Source organism: Artemia franciscana, chromosome 2 (genome assembly GCF_032884065.1).
Source record: "Artemia franciscana chromosome 2, ASM3288406v1, whole genome shotgun sequence".
Classification (NCBI taxonomy): domain Eukaryota; kingdom Metazoa; phylum Arthropoda; class Branchiopoda; order Anostraca; family Artemiidae; genus Artemia; species Artemia franciscana.
In genome coordinates, this window is record NC_088864.1 from 13,793,799 (window position 1) to 13,813,900 (window position 20,102).

The 20,102-nt window shown below is 35.2% G+C and overlaps 1 protein-coding gene across 1 annotated transcript; it reads left to right on the forward strand.

The window, feature by feature from the left end:
• The first annotated feature begins 3,211 nt into the window (after positions 1–3,211).
• On the forward strand, positions 3,212–18,777 carry LOC136034253 (dorsal-ventral patterning tolloid-like protein 1). Its single transcript, XM_065715395.1, has 5 exons — positions 3,212–3,366; positions 3,969–4,139; positions 7,083–7,244; positions 14,816–14,983; positions 18,595–18,777. Exons 1-5 carry the CDS (start codon positions 3,280–3,282, stop codon positions 18,760–18,762), a joined length of 756 nt encoding a protein of 251 aa, XP_065571467.1. The 5' UTR covers positions 3,212–3,279; the 3' UTR covers positions 18,763–18,777.
• The last annotated feature ends 1,325 nt before the right edge of the window (positions 18,778–20,102 follow it).

The window sequence follows — 20,102 nt, forward strand, 5'->3', positions numbered from 1 at the left end:
GGCAGTTACCTGGCCCCAAAGCCAATATATCTTCTTTGAGTGATAAATAGAAAAATTTACAGAAGCAAAAAAGTGGCATTTTCCCACGGGTCCGAAAGTGCTGCCGTGATTTCGGCTGGGTTTATCATTTGTTTTTTCGGACTTGGGATTGAGGTAGAGAAATGTTATCAGATGTACCTCTTGAACTTTAAAAGTTCTGTCATTGCTAAAGAAATTGGAGCTTATCCTTTGCTGCTTTGTAAGTGGTGACGATAAAAAGTTGGCCTACGGCAAAAAAATCAACTTTTGAACTAAGACAGATAGAATTTTTTTTTCAACGGCAATCGATAGCTCTTGACGAGCTGATCAAAGTATATCTGATCCATTTTTTTTGGTACAAAAATTACTTCATGAGATATACTAGTTTAAAAGTTTCAACGGGGTTGACAACTTCAATAGTAGGGTACACACTGAAACGAAAAATCGGCCGATACCAATTGTGAGACAAGTAGAGGACTTGTAAGCATCAGTCGGCTGTTAGACCATAATCATCTTCGGCAATAAGGGGTTTCCAACTTTGGCTAGTTGGTGTACCTATTTTTTGTATCCGGTGTATTTGATGGTAAGACCAATTTGGTTCCAGTGGTAAGACATACAGGGGACTTGTAAGTAATAATCGTCTTTCAGGCTACAATCATCTTCAGTGAAGAGGGGTTTGTAACTTTTGCTAGTTGGTGTAGCCTACCCATACTCACTGTAACCTAAAATTAAGTGTTTACGAAACGGGTACAAACGATAACGTAAAACAATGAGGTATTTTCGTAATAATTAGTGTCACCTATGGTATTTTAATCCTGAAAAGTTACGGATAGCTTTATAGTACCAACTAAGATTATATAAGATATTGTTCCAAGTTTTCATCCGTCACGATGTCTGCGATTGAAAAGGATAAAGTTCAACTGGCTGCAAAGTCAATTTAGGTCCTTCTTTCAATATTCTTTTGTTATTGTTGTTTTTTCAACGCTGAGGAATAGCCTTTGATCATGTGATTACTGATCGCGTTCTTCTTTGAACATAACGTTTTAAAAGCTTCGATAGGCTGACAACTTCAGCGTTTAACCGATAGCAAAGAAACAAAACCAAAGTGTTGCTCTCACAACCCTTTTGTCGGCGAAGCCGAAGAAAGGTTGCTGCAACACTTCACGTTGCTCAGGCAACGTAGGTCTAGTTTTATGGCCAATCTTAGCATTTGATTTTATGTTAAAAAGCTTCATAGCTTTCATCTTTATGTGATAATAAACCAAAAGAATTGTATGTCTTCGGCTTGTGTTTGTTAATAAAAAGAAAAATAAACAAGTTTTTTTCTAACTGAAAGTAAGGAATAACATTAAAACTTAAAATAAAGATAAGTTGTTGCGCATATATTTTAAAGCTCTTTTCTTTCATTCATTTTAGTCATTTGAGAATTGCTCAACTTGTGACTTTCATTTTCATAAAAATAGTTTCGACCCCCTTTGGCTGTTCTGTTACTATGTCTTACAAAATTAGTTCCGCAAATATCACTAATTTAAGTTATGTGGAAGAATCTTTCCATAAAGAAATTTCTCGTGGGGAAGGAAATTTTCCATAAAAGGGGAGCTGGGCTTAACAAAACTATTTAAAAAACGATCACAATTAAATAAAGAACAAGTTTTTCAACTGAAAGTAAGAAGCAACATAAAACTTAAAACAAATAGAAAATGTTACGTATATGAGGAGGGCTGCCTCTCCCAAATCGCTCTTTCTTATGGTAAATATTCTTTTTTAACTTTTAAAAGAGGTTATCATTCTAAATGGACAGCGATAGGAGTCATTCTTAAGCAACTGGAACAAAATTCAAACCTAGGTTAATTATAAGGTCATTATTAGTTAAAAAATAAAATTAATAATCAAATTTGTTTTAAGTATTCATTTATGGTGAGCCAAATTCAAAACCTGCATTAATTCAAAAAGTTTAGAAATTAAATAAAAAACGAGTATTTTTTTAACCAAAAAAGTTTGATTCTAGTAATTCGCAGCATCATCCTGTAAATCCGTCATATCCTGTAAATTCAAAGAGGAGAAAAATTATTATTTTTTAAAGTTTTTTTTTTATTTTGAATCGAATATGCTAAACACACCTTGAATAACAGAAAAAAAAACCTAAACAATGATCAGCAGACAAACTTTGAAAAAAGTAGACAAATCAGACCTAACGTTACAGAGCAAGTGTTGACCCTTCTCAGAATTAAATGAAAACACAACATGAGACACACAACGCTGAGAAGTGTCAACACTCGCCCTATAACGCTAGGTTTGATTTGTAATTCAAAATAAATTGTAAAATAAATTTGTCCGTATCACACTTAAACAGATGAAATCAAACTATTTAACAGCATCAGACTTTATCAAGACCTCAATGTGTATTATGCAAGAATTTTCATCTTCTTTAGTTGATCACATCTAATTTTTGTATCAATTATTGCACTCAGCAATAGATTAAGTGCAACTTTCTGTAGCAACTCCGTCCTTGATTTTTTTTTCTAACACAGTTTCTGCTGCTAAGTGCTTTGTAACTCTGAGGAGGGGGTAGATTTTCAAATACTAATAAAAAAAGGCACTATTTAGCCCGGCGGGGTCAGCGTACGGTCTACGTATGTCTACGAACGGTCTTGTGCTAACTCATAGCCCCGGATTCATGAAGCAGTCAGAATATATCGAAAACAGGTTGTATTTTTCCAGACGCAGGTCATCACGAAAAGGTGAATTAAATAGCAATGTAGAATACCTTACCCCCATCCCAAGCCCCAACATTTTATGTAATACCATATTTTTCTCTCTCGCGAAATAGAATCCTTCGTCTCATTCTCCAAAATCTATTCTTTTCAGTAAACTCTTCACACCTTTTCCCCTTTCTTTTTTACTATTTTTTAGAAATAGAATTTTCATGGGAATATTCTTTTCCATTCTTGTCAGTAAACTCTTCACACCTTTTCCCCTGTCGTTTTTACTACCTTTTAGAAATAGAAACTTCATGAAAATATTCTTTTCCATTCTTTTCCGTGAACTCTTCACACCTTTTCCTCTTTCTTTATTGCAACTTTTTAGAAATAGAAACTTCATGGGAATATTCTTGTTTGCCTCATTATTTATTATAGATGAAGACTCGTTAGAAATTTTGTTCAAGAAAATATTTGATTTGAACTTCATTATGATAAGAAGTGATAAAGACTTGTGAATTGAGAATCCGAGTCAATTTCTTAGAAACATATCGCAAGAAACATGTTGAAAGCTTTAACCTTTTATATCTTTTGTGCTTCTTTGACAAATGGAAAAGTCATTGTTAAGTCTGTAAACCCTAGGGATGAGGTAATATGAATTCTTGTTTAATCTTATTTGTCTTAAATTTGAATACCCTGCCATGTAGGCTAATTGACTAGCCCCCGATGACGGCACAAGTTAGACTGTTGCCTACGATGTTATGATTCAGGAAAAAAAACCTGTTTTATTTCAATTTTTGACATATAAATTTTTAGGTTTTGTTACAAGGGTCAACGATAATTCAAAATTTTAGTCTTTTTCAATTTTTATAATAACAATATCAGCAAAGGCATTTTTCATTGTAAAAACCCCGGAAAGTATTTTTCAGGATTTAGGAAGAAGACAAAATCCAAAGTAAGAAATCTGCTCCTGCTCCTCCTCAATTGGCAACGCTGAGGGGGCGGGGACAGTAAGCCTTAAAAATTACGATGTGATCGAGTAGAACCAGCATATTTTTTTTTTACAGAAATAGTGTCATACATTATTTTTTGCCTTCCAAGAGAAAAAATATCTAGCCCTTCACCGTCCTTCTTATTTGAAGAAGATCCTGCCTAAAACGGAAATTTTCAGCGATTTTTTTCTAAACACTCGCTGAAAATTTCATAAATTGCATATTTATCCTCCTTAAATTAATAGAATTTAACTTTCAGTGTGGATCAGTTCTATCAGGCAATGAGGGAAATTTTACCAGCCCTGGATACCCAGACCTATATCCATCTAACGTGACCTGCGAGTACATTATATCTACTTCAAATGCAGACAGAGGTATACGACTAACGTTCTCAGATTTCAGCACCGAACTTGACAACGATTATGTAGAGGTTAGTAACTATATAAACAGTTATTTACAGCAGCAGATACTGTTACGCGCACAAGACTATGCATGAGGGAAGGGATGGGCAGTGGCACCTAGTTTGAACTTCGTCCTAAATTTGGAAAACACAGGAAATCGCTAAGAAGTGTGTACTCCTTTACTATAATGTTTTAAAAGACTTGGCTCCGTACTTTGAAAGCTTCCGAAACAAACTCTAAACAAGTGCCTGTCAATACATATTTGATTTCACATGTAAATAGTTCAGTTATATATGTATACAGGTGTGCATATCGAAGAAACCATGAAATTCCTAAGGCTTTTAGAATTATCACTCTTTTTTTTTTATGTGTTTCAAATATTTCCCTTTTCTTATAAAATGGATCACCTCCCTGCAATATATTCCACTACCTATTCAAGATTAATATCCACGTACATCCCAATTTCCAGATAGACATTTTTTTACTTTTTGTTTTACAAATGAAGGCTATTTCTTTCCAATTTTTCATTTAATTCATGAAATTAGGCCTGAAACAGACTGTTAAGCCTGAAACAGTGAAAGTTTGATCCTTTCTCCGCTATTTTATTGTTTACTATCCAGAGTTCGATTTATTGTTTAACCACGCGAGATTCGGGAATTTTCCAAATTTAGCTCATATCTGAGATTAACAGAATTCAAGAAAAAACTAACGGTCGGAAAATGGTTTCGAAAAGAAATCTCATGTTTTCAACTAATGGATAACATGTCTTATCTTAGCTTTAAGACTCATTATTAAATAATAAAAAAAACTAGTTTTTTTAACTGAAAGTAAGGAGCGACATTAAAACTTAAAACGAACAGAAATTACTTCGTATATGAAATGGGTTATCCCCTCCGCAATCCCTCGCTCTTTACGCTAAAGCTTTTAATTGTTTTAAAAAGTAAAATTGTGGCAAAGAGTCAAACTTTGCGTAAAGAGCGAGGGATTGCGGAGAGGACAACCCATTTCGTATACGGATTAATTTCTGTTCATTTTAAGTTTTAGTGTCGCTCCTTACTTTCAGTTAAAAAAACTAGCTTTTTTTTTATTTAATTTCTGAACGTTTTTGAATTAATGCATGTTTGATTTTGGCTTTCCGCACATAAATTATTAAAATAAAATTTGTATATTAATTCTTTTTTTTTGGCTAAATGGCTTTCTCTTAGTTTTGATCAGACAATTTTGAGAAATAAGGGGTGGGGAAGGAGGCCTAGTTGCCCTCCAATTTTTCGGTTACTTAAAAAGGTTACTAGAACTTTTAATTTTTAACGAAGGTTTTTATTAGTAAAAAATATACATAACTTAAGAGTTAACTTACGTAACAAAATTTTATATTCTTATATTTTTATTTTGTATACAAGGGAAATGTACCCTCGTTAATACCTCGCTCTTTACACTAACTCGTAAGTTTTGTCCAAATTCTTTAAGAATGACCCCTGAATCAGAAAGGCCGTAGAATAAATAGTTGAAATTACTAAAAATACATTAAATACTTAAAAATATTTATCTCCTCCTAAATACCTCGCTCTTTATGCTAAAATATTTTTATAACACCTCATATGCGTAATAATCTGTGTTCGTTTGTTTCAAGGGTGAAAGGGGGTGAAGGTTCAAGGCTACTCCTTGCTTTCAATTGGAGAAACGTTTTCATGTTTATTTTTTCATTGTTTTTTGTATAGTAATACTAGAAAATCCTGCACCCTTTCCATTGAAATTTTCTTCCCCCATGACGTATTCCTCCAAGGAAAGATCCTTCAACGTAGCCCCTCCCCTCAACCCCGCCCCCCAAACCAAAACATCCCCCTGAGAACGTCTCTACACTTCCCAATAACCATTACTGTATGTAAACACTGGTCAAAGTTTATAACTTGCAGCCCCTCCCTCAGGGATTGTGGGGGAGTAAGTCATTCCTAAAGACATAATTATAATGGTTTTCGACTATACGGAACAAAATGGCTATTTCAAAATTTTGTCTGTTGACTTTGGGAAGAAATGAGCGTGGGAGGGAGCCTAGGTGCCCTCTAATTTTTTGGTCACTTAAAAAGGGCACTAGAACTCTTCATTTCCGTTATAATGAGTCCTCTTGCGACATTCTAGGACCAAAATTTTCCAAAATAAGGCAAATTTTCTCAGGCTCGTAACTTTTGATGACAATGACTAAATTTGATGAATCTTATATATTTAGAATCAGCATGAAAATTGGATTCTTTTGATGTATCTTTTAGCATCAAAATTCCGTTTTTTAGAGTTTTGTTTACTCTTGAGCCGGGTCGCTCCTTTCTACAGTTCGTTACCACGAACTGTTTGACTACTGTTTAGATGTCAAAATCCAAAACCACCAAGAAGATCCAAATGCACCTCAATCACCCCTTAATGTTGCTTATAAAAAGAAAAAAAATCTTAAAGTAAATTGACATTTTACAACGAAGAAGTAATTTAAAAATCTACTTCAGATTCCTCAACATATTGGCAGGAAATAAGGGCAGGAAAGACTTTTAAGGATTAAAAGACGTTTAGGGATTCTAGGGAGGGAGTATACTTATGCTCACGCTTTTAGGGAGGGAGTAATGATTGTTCTATGGGGTGAAGCCTCTGTGGCTGTGGTTATGAAATTCAGCCAATGATTTTTAACAGGTTTGCTACGAAAACCACTAAAACATTTGTATTTCATTGTCAAAAGAGCACTTCCAGAAATTACAAAATCATTAAGCTCTAAGAACTCAAGCAACAAATAGATACTTTTTTGGTTTTGAAAGCAATTAATCCTAGCTGACTGTTCTGCTGAAAAGTAACTATTTTTTCTGACAACTTCTAGCTACCAGAGTTGGCAGGCAGTGACTTTTTAGCAAATTACTAAATCTGATGGGCCTAAATAGGTTCTCACGTTTTAGTGACTCACAAGACGGTTAGTTGTTATGATTGCTTTTTCCTAGGTCAGAGATGGAAACTCGTCTACTGCACCTCTTCTTGAACGCATTACTGGTGAACCAGATATTTCGACTTTAAGTGCAACTTCAACTTCTTCAAATATGTACGTAGCGCTTGTGACTGACTCATCTGTAAGAGGAAGAGGTTTTAGTGCCGCATATGCCTCCGTAAGTGTTTCTTATTTTCTCAGCTACTTGAATAACAGAGTCATAGACAAATAAAAACATAGATTTTGGCTCTACTTTGACAGTTTTTGAAACACTTCTCCCCTACCATAACTGGTTGAAACGGTCTGATTTTAGTAATGTCACTTTTAAAGACACTCTTTGAGGTTGAATGGCTTAGAATTTTTACTACAGTAAATAGTTTATGCTGTTAAACTATGTCAAATTCTTTGGGGAACATACGCTATCATTAATCTATCATAGATTATTCTCATTTACTAGATTGCAGCAAGAAAAACATATTAAAATCAACATACAAATATAATCTGGAGCAAACCCTGAAAAAATATAGATATAAAAAGTCCAGTGCCAATTCGTTTCATGTAGGTAAGGTAAAAAGGTAAAGGATACGGCATTAGACTTTACAGTCCCTACTGGCGGTGCTGATCTCCGTTTCTTGGCCCTTCAGCCAGGAAGTGCAATGGGGGGTTGGGGGCCAGCCATCCTGTGCTTTCGCACACCCTTCCTGTTTACCTTCCCCAGATTTCTCCAGGTACCCATTTAGAGCTGGGTCGACTCTGGCTAAGCTTACAGAGTCACGCCACTGACCCCCGTCCCAACTGAAGAATTGGGCACACTGGGATTCGAGCCCGCGTCCTCTCAGACAAAGGATCCCGAATCCAGCCATGTAGGTGCGTAAGAATATTTCTTTTTTCACCAGCAGGATTCTAAATTTCATGAGATGGAACAAAAATTCAATAAAATGCAGAAATATGCAAAATATTAGACATACAGAAAAATCATGAAAAATAGGTATTTTAAGGGACACGGGTCCATAAGCCCCGTGCACCAGTGTAAGTCTCTGGTCTTAGCACCTCTACCTCAATCCGGTGTTCCTATGATAAACGAAAATGTTCAGTAAAGGAATTATAAAAAATATTTAGCTTATGCTATGCCAACTCCGATAGCGGCTTTCTATTGAATAAAATTTCTGAATTTGTAAAATCTCCGATCTTGAAATCTCTGTGATGCTTGTGATCAATAAACAAAAGGTTCAGAGCCAAAAAGCCAAGATAACCTTCCTTCAGCATTTGCGAAAGATGGTTTTAGAAGTCTAAACTCAGTAGTCTTATTTGATAGAAGATCATGGTGGTTACCCTTAGTTATGTTTCTCATGCCTGTCTTCCTATCATTTGTATTAAGAATAACAAATTCAAATTATGCCATGAGATTGACAAATGACATTTTAGAGACCGTCAATTTGACCAGTCTATAATAAAACATTGCCACCAAATTGGTTGGCAGTTGATCTCCGTTTAGCTGATGATGAGCATTTGACCTATTATACTCATGTTTCTAGATGGAAGTATACCCGAATTTTTATAGATTTGATCATATTAGAAAAATTGTAATCGGACTTAATAGTAAGTTTATCAACGAAAACTTAGGGAAATACCAGAAAAGAGTTGTTACAGGTCCCACTTAATGGAGAAACAAGGAAATTATAATCATTTAAATTAATTATAGCTTTTGAAAAATACTGAAACAGATGGCCTTATGGTGTTTCAAATTTATCTACCAGCATAAAAAAAGAAAATGAATTGGGTATTTTGTTTACTTAGAATTGATTTAGAAATAGATGGAATATTCCTTAAAATAAAATAACATTTCTTGTAAGAAACATAGAATAGTTCTTATTCTACGGCTACTACTAACAACTCACCGCAGCACCAAGCCGCCTGAGGCCAACACAGCTACACACACTCCTCTTCCATCGCAATTTATTCAAGGCCTCCCTCTTTACACCCTCCTATGAAGCTCCCATTTCCTTTAAATCTTTCTTTATGACATCCTCTCACCCCCAGACGATTACGACCTGCTTTCTGTTTAGAGCTAAACGGTTGGCCGAAAAGGACAATCTTCAGCAATCTGTCATCCTCCATCCGCAGGACGTGCCCTAGTCATCTCAATCTCTCTTTCATTATAGCTTTAGAAAAATGGATTGAAAGACATTTACCGCACATTCTACAGTTTGAAATACTGTAACTCAGCCGGGTACCCAGACAATCCATTGGCAATTTTTCTGGAAAACATCTAGTAAATCTTCATCCGTGTTTCAGAGCGCCCATGCTTCAAAGCCAGATTTGACCACTGTTATCACTGTACCTTCCAACATTAAGTCTTCTTAACATTCATTTTCAGACCTATTCTAGCACACTGAACTCGCGAAACCTCTAAAAGTTCTTTGCTTTTGCTCACACTTTCATCTAGGATGCTTAAATCATCAGCATAACCTAAGTCCAGAAGAGTTTTTCCTCCCCATTTGATTCCGTGGTCTCCCATTGCCTTTCCTGTGCTCCTTAAGACAAAGTCCATCAAAATGGCCTCATATAGAGGGGATAGACCACAACCTTGCTTAACACCTGATTTAATACAAAACCAGCTACTAATCTCATTTACTCCCTTAACTTCAGCAGTGTTATTTTCGTACATATCACTAATCATTTAATGTATTTGTCTTGTATACCATACATGGGTCAGACCTTTGTTAAAGCTCTTCTATCAACAGAAGAGAACACTCACTCAAAACCTATAAAACTGAGGACCAAAGGTGTTTGACAGCTAGGGCACTTCTCAATTACTAACCTAAAGGTTAAAATTTGGTCGACACATCCTCTGCCTTTTCTAAAACCACACTGTTGTTCTCTTAAATCTCTGTCTACAGCATCTCTGAGTCTGAAAAGTATCATGTTACTAAGTAATTTGCTACCTAAAGAGACCAGACTAATGCCTCAACAATTATGACACACTCTTATCACCTTTCTTTACAGTGGTTTGATTAAGGTTTTCTAAAATCATTAGGTACTTCCCCTTTTTAAAAATCATATTCATAATCTCCAGAACTAATTTCTAACCTCAGAGTCACCATATTTGAAAAACTCATTTACCATACCATCAACACTTGGAGCCTTATTATTTGTAATCCTTTTAGTACTGTCGCTAATTCTTCCTCACAAAACAAATCTTCCTTCAAATCCAAGGACTACTGCAACTACTGCAAATTAAATCCTGCAACTACGTCTCGGCTTGGCACATTCTCAAAATGTTCCGCTCAACCCTCTTTAATTCTTTCCTTATAAATAATTGTTTAACATGCTAGCACAATATTTTACTAATATGCCGTCTAGCTGCATCTTTCAAATCCTTGGATATTTATCCATGGCCTCCACTTCACAGCTCCTTAGTTCATATTCTTATGCTTTCTCACTTTCTTTACATTCCTTTTGATTCCATATGATCTATTGGTCAGATAATCCTTGTACAAACCCCTGCTCCTCTCTATTAAACATGAAGTTTTTTCACTTATAATCCTAGCAGCAGTCTTAAATTTCCCCCCTAAGACACCATCAGCGATGTCAAAAGCTGTTTTTCCAAAATTATTCCAACCATCTGACACATTGTCAAATTTAAAACTGTCAAGTTCAGTATTCTGTTCAGGATTCAAGTTCAGTATTTTAAACTGTTCCTGGAAATCTCTCAAATTCAAATGCTGGAGACTACCAGCATCATAACTTCCCGGCACGTAGTTATTATTCTGTAATTTCAGCTTTAAGTTAACCGTAGACACTACTAGATGGTGATATTTACTTTTAATATTCATAACAGCACTCCTTTATACCCTGATACCTTGTATTGATCCTGCTAGTCTTTGGTTTACTATAACAGAATCAATAAGTTTTCTGTCTTATCATCACATTAACACCATGTCAACTTATGGGTCATTTTATGACCAAACATCTTATTCATAATAGCTAGATTGTTATACCTGCAAAATTTCATAAGTCTTTAGCCCTTTGTATTTTCTTTTCCTAAACCAAATCACCCAGGCTAAGACACAATGTATCCCAGTTTCTAAGACCAGAGCGTTCAAATCTCCTTGTAAAAACACCATATTTCTACATGGAACTCTGTCCATTTGCTCCGGAAACTGTAAGTAAAATTCATCTGAGTCACCAGTATCTCCGTCAGTCGGTTCAACAGGGGCATATCTATCTATCTATCTTCTATCTATATAAAAATAAGTTATTTGTTTGTGTGTGTGTGTTGACTGACGTCATGTTTGTGTGTCGACTGACGTCATTATAAGGATTGAGCATTATGCCGTCATGAAGTTGTTTGTCGACTCACGTCATGTTTGTCAACTGACAAAATTACAGACCGGGACACCGGGACACAAATGACGACCGGGACACCGGGACACAGGGAATATAAGTAAAGTAACGACCGGGACACTCAAAGAGAAATTACAGACTGGGACACCGGGACACAAATAACGACCGGGAAACAGGGAATATAAATGACGACCGGGACACTCAAAGAGAAAACACTCAAAGAGAAATTACAGACTGGGACACCGGGACACAAATAACGACCGGGACACAGGGAATATAAATGACGACCGGGACACAGGGACACAACTACAAAGGGGACGCCGGGGGGCACAGGGGGATATATAAATGACGACCGGGACACAGGGAATGTTCGATTAGCAATCACCATCAATAAAGCTCAAGGGCAATCATTAGAATAATGAGGTATAGATCTGAATACGGATTGTTTTTCCCATAGACAACCGGGACACAAATGACGACCGGGACACAGGAAATATAAATGACGATCGGGACACTCAAATGGAAATTACAGACCGGGACACCGGGACACAAATGACGACCGGGACACAGGGAATATAAATGACGACCGGGACACTCAATGAGAAATTACAGACTGGGACACCGGGACACAGGGACACAACTACAACGGGGACGCCGGGGGGAACAGGGGGGATATATAAATGATAATTATATGTTGCATGTTCAAGAGTCGGTAAACCTGACAATCTATTTATATACACAGACAATGGGACAGCGAAGAATGTTGTATATTCGCAAGTTTTACGTAGTTAAAAACATATATATATATATATATATATATATATATATATATATATATATATATATATATATATATATATATATATATATATATATATATATATACATATATATATATATATATATATATATATATATATATATATATATATATATATATATATATATATATATATATATATATATATATATATATATATATATATATATATATATATATTCACAGGTGGGACACAGGGACACAACTACAATGGCGCGTAACTAATATGGCGCGTAACGACTTACGTGCGCGGGGGGCTTGGGGGGTGCGAAGCGCTCCCACTGACTGGGTGCTGGGGTGACCACCCCACCCACCGCCACCCCAACAGCTAGTACAACTATAACTGATACCATGAACTCTTTAGTCATAAAATGAACAATTAGTATTTTTTTATTAATACCTTCTCAGCTTCAACAAGACTTAGCAGCTTCCTTATTCATCATGAGCCCTGCTCCCTGTCTAGGTACCCCATCCTTTCTGCCTGAGTACACAAATTATCCTACCCCGGGATATGAGTTTCTGAAACTCCGATTAAGTCCAGTTCGGATCGTTTGAATTTTTCTGTCAAAATAATGACACGATAGTCATTTTTGAATGCCGTAACATTTCAAGTTCCATTTTTCATGTTATTTAAATCATTGAAATTATTTGGGCGTCACGAAAAGCTATTTGCTTTTCCTAAGCAATGCTCCCGGACACTAGTGCAGGACGGTGATCAACATATCTTCTCAAGCAAACACCGAAGGACTTAAGTTGGCTTTAAACCAGACAGCAAGAAGTCCCTGGGACATCCATTATAAATGGAGGTTTTTGTGCAACCCCGGGTCCATCTTAGTCACAACATGGTTTTCAGCATTTGGTATTCTATTAACATGGGACATCTTTTCAACAACACGGTTTTCTATCAACAGGAGCCGACATCCTGCACAGACATTCCTAAGCCTATTACCTACGGCTCATTATGTATTCATGCCTACAAATATTATGCTACTACGGGGAGGCAACTCCTAGTAGATAAATTAGCTAGGAAGAGAATTTTCAGCCTAAAAACACCCTTCAAACAGACTAAGCCCAGAAGAATTATCCATTAATCAGAATCCCGTGCGAATGCTGTGTCGATTCCTAGGCTATAGTTCCCTGGAAGGGCGCCACTCCTCAAGTGGGAATAGAGTTGAACGTAGGGTCCCCAGTTCTGCAAGTACCCCGAGAGGGTCGAGGCAGACCTTTACAAATGTCGTTGTCAATAGATGTGGATCTTACGCCCTGCCGCATTTGTCCTCATATAGAGAATCCTCCCACGATGGTTTTCTGCGTCACCATGCAATTTAACTCATTACTGCGAGAAGGTTTGTAACCCATGGGACGTTTGGACACGCCGATGGACTCTGTTGAGTGTACATTTGAGGGACGGAAAAGAAACATTCTCATGGGACACTCAATTTTTTTTTGAAAACTGGACATGGTGATCCTTAATACTTTTGTGGCTTATTTTCACCACTTTCAAAGTTTATAACATCTTGTCTAGGATTTTCAACAGAATATGTAAGAAGAAATATGAAGATGTAGCTGTTTTTCATATTTTTAAATTAACAATATATTTTCCTAAAAATGTGGGTGGCAGTTACTAAATTTTTACACCAACAAACTGTATTTGAGCCTTTCAAAAGTCAATTTGCTTAATTGAAATTGATCTTACTTTAAAATTTTAGCGGCTAATTACTTGAATCAATCAATTTTTCGCATGGACACAAAGACGCTTTTCAGAAAATTTGAATTTATATAAAAAACTGTAAAAAAGACTTTCGCCGATAAACTGTTTTCTCTGTGTAATTGTTTACAGTACAAATTATATATGAGCTTTTCAGAAGCCAATTTTCCTAACTTTTATTTATCTTGTCTTAAGATTTTAATATATGAGTGCTTGATACTGTTATAATTTTGTACGTTATAATAAAACTCTCTCTCTGAAAAATGGATTTGTACCAGAACTATATAAAAAGACATTCTTTTTGAAAATTCGAATTTACATTAGAACTACAACAAAGATTTGTTGACAGAATATTGTAGATATACTACTAGAAGCCAATTTGACGAAGTTCAATCGAAGTTAATCTTTATTGACATTTTCTCAAATGTCAATAAAAATCCAAGAATTATTTTTGTTCATCAGAAGAGTCTATCAAGAGGTGGGTTGAAACCTTAAATTTGATTTTTAAGTCAAAATTTTCAATTTTTTTTGACTGGGGAAATTGGACTTTTCTTAGGTCTGGAATTAAAATTAAGAGTTAATCATAAGTTACAATGAACATTGATAAATCATTCTCCTACTGAGTACAATTATTAATCGCATTTTAGAAATATAATTTTTCACGTCAGCTTGTATTTTAGTCCTTAATTTTCGTTGTTCAGTTTTAAGCATTAAAGTAAGAAATATTCTTTTAGTAAAGATATTTACTAAGTAAAACATCATCAATTTTTGGGATTAAAGTCATTTACTGTTTAGATGGCAAATTGCATGCCGAATGTATAAACCATTATCCATCCTGCTTCTCTGGATGTTTAATTATAATTTGAACTTTTAGATCTGTCCAAACTTGTTGACCGACGACAAAGGAGGTTTTTCATCTCCAAATTTTCCGTCCCCTTACAATCCAGACGCAAATCTTTGCTGGGGAATCAGTGTTCAACCAGGATTTGCAATTGAATTGGAAGTAACATCGTTTGTAACCAGCCCAGAAGATGTAATGACGGTAAGTTTCTGTCTTATTTCAAAATTGAACAAGCTTTTAATAAACCAGGCACGTACAAAGGATTTTGTCTAAACGATGGAGCCCAAAATTTTTTTGTTGTTTCTTTTTGTGATCAGCGGTTTGTGGCTTGGTAATGGCAAGTAAAAAAGCTTGAAATTTCTTTCTTTGATATGAAGGTAATGGCAGAAGGGAGTTGCTGAATCTACACTAACTTGTGACATGTGTCTTTCTCCAAGGGGAGGGGGGTCAGAGATAAGCCCAATTTATGCAGAGAATGGGACTTCATAATTCCTAGTCATTCCTAGTCATCTCACAAAAAGGGGCCATCGAGCAATTATACTTAGTCAGAAACACTAGGTGTACTCCTTTCAAAGTGCAGGACCACTTTAAGCTTTGTTGAGGGTGATCCAACACAGCTTCAGAGACAAATCGCTCCTGTGTTGATGTCTTTTTTATAAATTCACGTAAGTTGATCCCTTATAAAAGGCATTTTGAAAAAGAATGGCTTATCATAAGGCAGTTTCTAAATGTGCAACTTGGCCTTAAAATTATCCATCTATTTAAAAATGGAAGCTATGGTGTAAGTCCAAGGATCTTTATGGAGGCTTACCGCAGCTGCTTCAGCTGCACTTCATGCCTGTTTACGTGGGAGTGTTGATAAATAAGTGGGCCATATATGAGGATCATATTAAGGGCTAGTAAAAGCAATTTGATCATACGCAGCGCAATACCGCTACCTGAGTAAAGAGCGATGTGGGCACAATTATTATTTATTATTATTATTATTATTTTTCTTTTTTTGTTTGGACCTGGGTGCTCCGTATCGAAGGAGTTGTCGTAGAAAATTTAAAAAGGGCTCATTCGATTGGAAATTGAAAAGGCTAGTGTCCTTTTCAACAGTTGAAAGTAATTGGAGGACAACTAACCCCCCTCCGACGCCCACCATTTTCCCAAACACATCGAGTAAAAATTTTCAGATGGATGTTTTGTTCAAAGTAGTTAAAAGGTCTGAAAACTATGTCTTTGAGAATGAACCTCCCTCCAGAGCCCTAAGGGTAAGGGTTGTAAGTTATGCCCTGTGGACATATAGAAAGGATGATCTTAAAAATTCAGAAATGGGCACATTTGATTGGAAATCTTACTTTCTAGTGCCCATTTTAAGATTCAGAGTGATCAGAGGGTGGATACCCCCGCCTAAATCTCGTGTTTTCCTGAAATGTGTCTGATAGAAATTTTGAGATGGCCATTTGTTGTCAAAGAAAATTCGAGAGAGCTTTATCGATTGAAAATTGAAAGGGCTAGTGGGGTTTTTGAATGGTCGAAAGTGATGGGAGGTCAACTAACCCCCCTCCTACACCCACCATTTCCCCAAACAAATCCAATCAAAATTTTAAGAAAGTGATTTTATTCAACGTACTTGAAAGGTCCGGAAATTATGTATTTGAGGATGACGACCCCCTCGCATCCCTCAATGCAAGGGTTGTGATTTCTGCCCTGGGGGCATATGAGGTAGATACGGAATGGTGGTAGTATGAATTTCGGAGGGGCTCATTGGATTGGCAATCCGAGGTTCCAGTGCCATTGTTAAGATTCAGAGTGACCGGAGAGTGGATACCCTCCCCCACACCTCATGTTTTCCCTAAATGCATCTGGTACAAACTTTAAGATGGCCATTTGTTGTATTAGAAACTTCAAAAGAGCTCATGCGATTGGAAATCAAAAGGGTTGGTGCCTTTTTTAATAGTCGGAAGTGATTCGAGGGTAACTAACCCCTTCTCATGCCCACCATTTCTCTAAGCACATACAACCAAAATTTTAAGATAGACATTTTGTTAAGCGTAATTGAAAGGTCCGGAAATCATGTCTTTGGGGATGACAACCCTCCAGAGCCCTTAGGGCAAGGGTTGTAAGTTATGCCCTGGGGGCATATAAGGTACATATAGAAACGGTGATCGTATAAGTTTTGGAGGGGGCAAAATGTATTGATAATCAGAAGTCCTTGTGCTCTTTTTAAAATTCAGAGTGATCAAAAGGTGGATGTCCCCCACCCCCACACCACATATTTCCCCGAAATACATCTGATTTTGATTTTGAGATCGCCATTTGTTGTTGTAGAAACTTCAAAAGCAGCTCATTCAATCGGAAATTGAATCAAAAGGCACCGTTTTAATGGTTGCCAATGGCACTGTAGCAATGTATCGAAACGACTGGAGGTATCAATTTAAAACTTTTGGGAATACTACTATTACTATTTCTGCTCTTACAATTTAAATAAATAAAAAGGGTGTAAGTTTGTACAGGTTGCCAAAGAGCATAGCTAGGATCTTTTGGTAATGACATTAAGTTTATTTTTCAGGTCACCTTCAGAAGCTATGAAATTCAATTGAAAGTTGTACTATTTGTGTCAGGATTGAAAAATTTTGAAAAAAAATTCTCCAGCATACAAATAGCAACTCATACTATGAATTCTTGTAGAAAAAACTGAAAAGGTTTACAATATTGTTTTTTCCATGAAAAAGAATATGTCAACAAACAGCAAACAGAAATAGATTAAAAAACTTTTTACACAAAACAAGTTTTTGAAAAAAAGTAAAGAGCTCTATTAAGCCAAGAATGAACAATAATTAGGTCAAACCATCTTCCAATCGTAAAACTGCCACAAGTCGCTATCAACAAATAAATGCAACTAAAAACAAACAGAAATTACAATGAATAGCCGAGTCAATCTCGAAACGAGCAAAAATTAACATGCCTAGGACTGACAACACCCAAGCCTTCTCAAGACCAAAACACAATTTGTGCTTTAATGAAAACAAAATACGTTTGAAATGTTTTCACATTTCTTACTTCCATAAATAAAAAAATATCAAAACCTTAAGGAAATAATGTATTATATGTCAATTAAACTGACAATCCACGGTCATTTGTTTGTTGGTGTTTTTTTTTTTTTTTTTTTTCAGTAAACCGCAAATTGTGTTCTGGTCTTGAGATGGCAATGGGGTTATCAGACATGTTCATGTTAATTTTTGCTCGTTTTGAGTTTGACTCGGTTATTTATTGTGATTTGAACTATTTTTTGCTCATTCTTGGCTTAATGGAGCTCTTTACTTATCTTTGAAAAACTTGTCTTGGGGAAAAGCTTTTTGAAATTAATTATCTTAAGGATTAAGTCTGTGCTTTTAAATAATGTTCTATGTTTTCGATTTTTCATATCTAAATGCCTACTACCCTCCCCCTTCGTATATTAAGTGTTATTTGAGGCCAAGGATGATCACTTTGGTGGTGTCTAACGTGTCGCGGTAAAAAGATGCGTAAAAAATCTATTAAAATCTTTTTTGGCTTACCCACCCATTGTTGTGCAGCATCAAAGCCGTCAAAAATTCTGGAAAAAGGAAGAATTTCAGTTTATCTCTTCAAAAATAAAGAATGCATGAGGAGACCTACGATTTTCAAATTACAGGTATATCCATTCTTTCCCTACCCTTGGCGCTGTGGCATTGTATCCTTGTTATTTCTTACACATACATTTGCCTAAGCAAGTTATTGTGCAAGCGTTTTGGGGATTATGTAAACAGCAAAATATTATTGTAAATACTTTTTTTTATTTACAGATCTATGATGGTGCTAGTGAAGATTCTCCAATCATTGCCAGCTTAAGTGGAGAGGTAATTGGCGACTATTATTCGACTGGCAATAACATGTATATCACTTTCATAAGTAATCCTGCTAATGAACTTGAAGGATTTGTTGTATATTACAAACAGGTAAGTAAGATATAATCAATGGTAGTACCATCTTATGATAATAAAAGTATGTTCGTATTTAAGTAACCTCAAGATAATTTTAAAGGGACCTAAAAAATGCTTAAAGTAATTGTAAGTAATTTTTTTAATGAGTCTATTATGTTAATTATTTGAAATTTTTGGTCATTTCAGCTTGTTTGATATGTTTGTATGTAAGTATTAAATATATATGGTGCTTGATTACGTTGAAATAAGCTGTTCTTATATTTATTCCTTTTTTTTGGGGGGGGGGGTAGTAATAATACGTAAATAAAATTGGTATTTCGGTATTAATGAAAAAATTGTTTTGGTAATAAATTAGCCACCATACGTGGTGTCTTCCTGGGACGGGAGAACATCCTCTTTAGGATATGGCCTTTTTTGGAAGGTTACATTGCTTTAGTAGAAATAAAATAATATAAAACCACTCGGCTGCTACTTTAAACTAAAAATAATTTCTCATTTAACTGATAGTATCTATAGTATAATTGAAGAGATAGTATTTGATGTCATATCTATATATATAAAAATAAGTTGTCTGTGTGTGGATCTGTGGATCTGTGGATCAGGTGACGTCACCTGAAAAAAACTGGATCAGGTGACGTCAAAACTGAAAAAACTAAAAAAGGCAAAAACTACAAAAAAAACTATAAACTAATAAAAAAAATAAAAAAGCTAAAAAACTAAAAAAACTAAAAAAAGGCAAAAACTACAAAAAAAACTAAAAACTAATAAAAAAGCTAAAAAACTAAAAAAACTAAAAAAAGGCAAAAACTACAAAAAAAACTAAAAACTAATAAAAAAAATAAAAAAGCTAAAAAACTAAAAAAACTAAAAAAAACTAAAAAAAGGTAAAAAACTAAAAAAACTAAAAACTAAAAAAAACTAAAAAAAAGGAAAAAACTGAAAAATAAGCTAAAATAAAGGTAAAAACTAATAAAAAACTAAAAAAAAAACTGAAAAAACTAAAAAAAGGCAAAAACTACAAAAAAAAAACTAAAAACTAATAAAAAAAGTAAAAAAGCTAAAAAACTAAAAAAAACTAAAAAACTAAAAAAAGGAAAAAACTGAAAAATAAGCTAAAATAAAGGTAAAAACCAATAAAAAACTAAAAAGAAAAAAAGGAAAAAACTAAAAAAAATTTTCATCTAAAAAACTAAAAAAAACTAAAAAAGGTAAAAACTAAAAGAACTAAAAAAGAAAAAAATAAATGACGACACTCAAAGAGAAAGCGACCAGGACAAAAGGAATGTTCGATTACCAATCAACAAAGCACCGGGACACAGGGAGTATAAATGACGACCAGGACATAAGTAAAAAAAAAAAACTAACAAAAC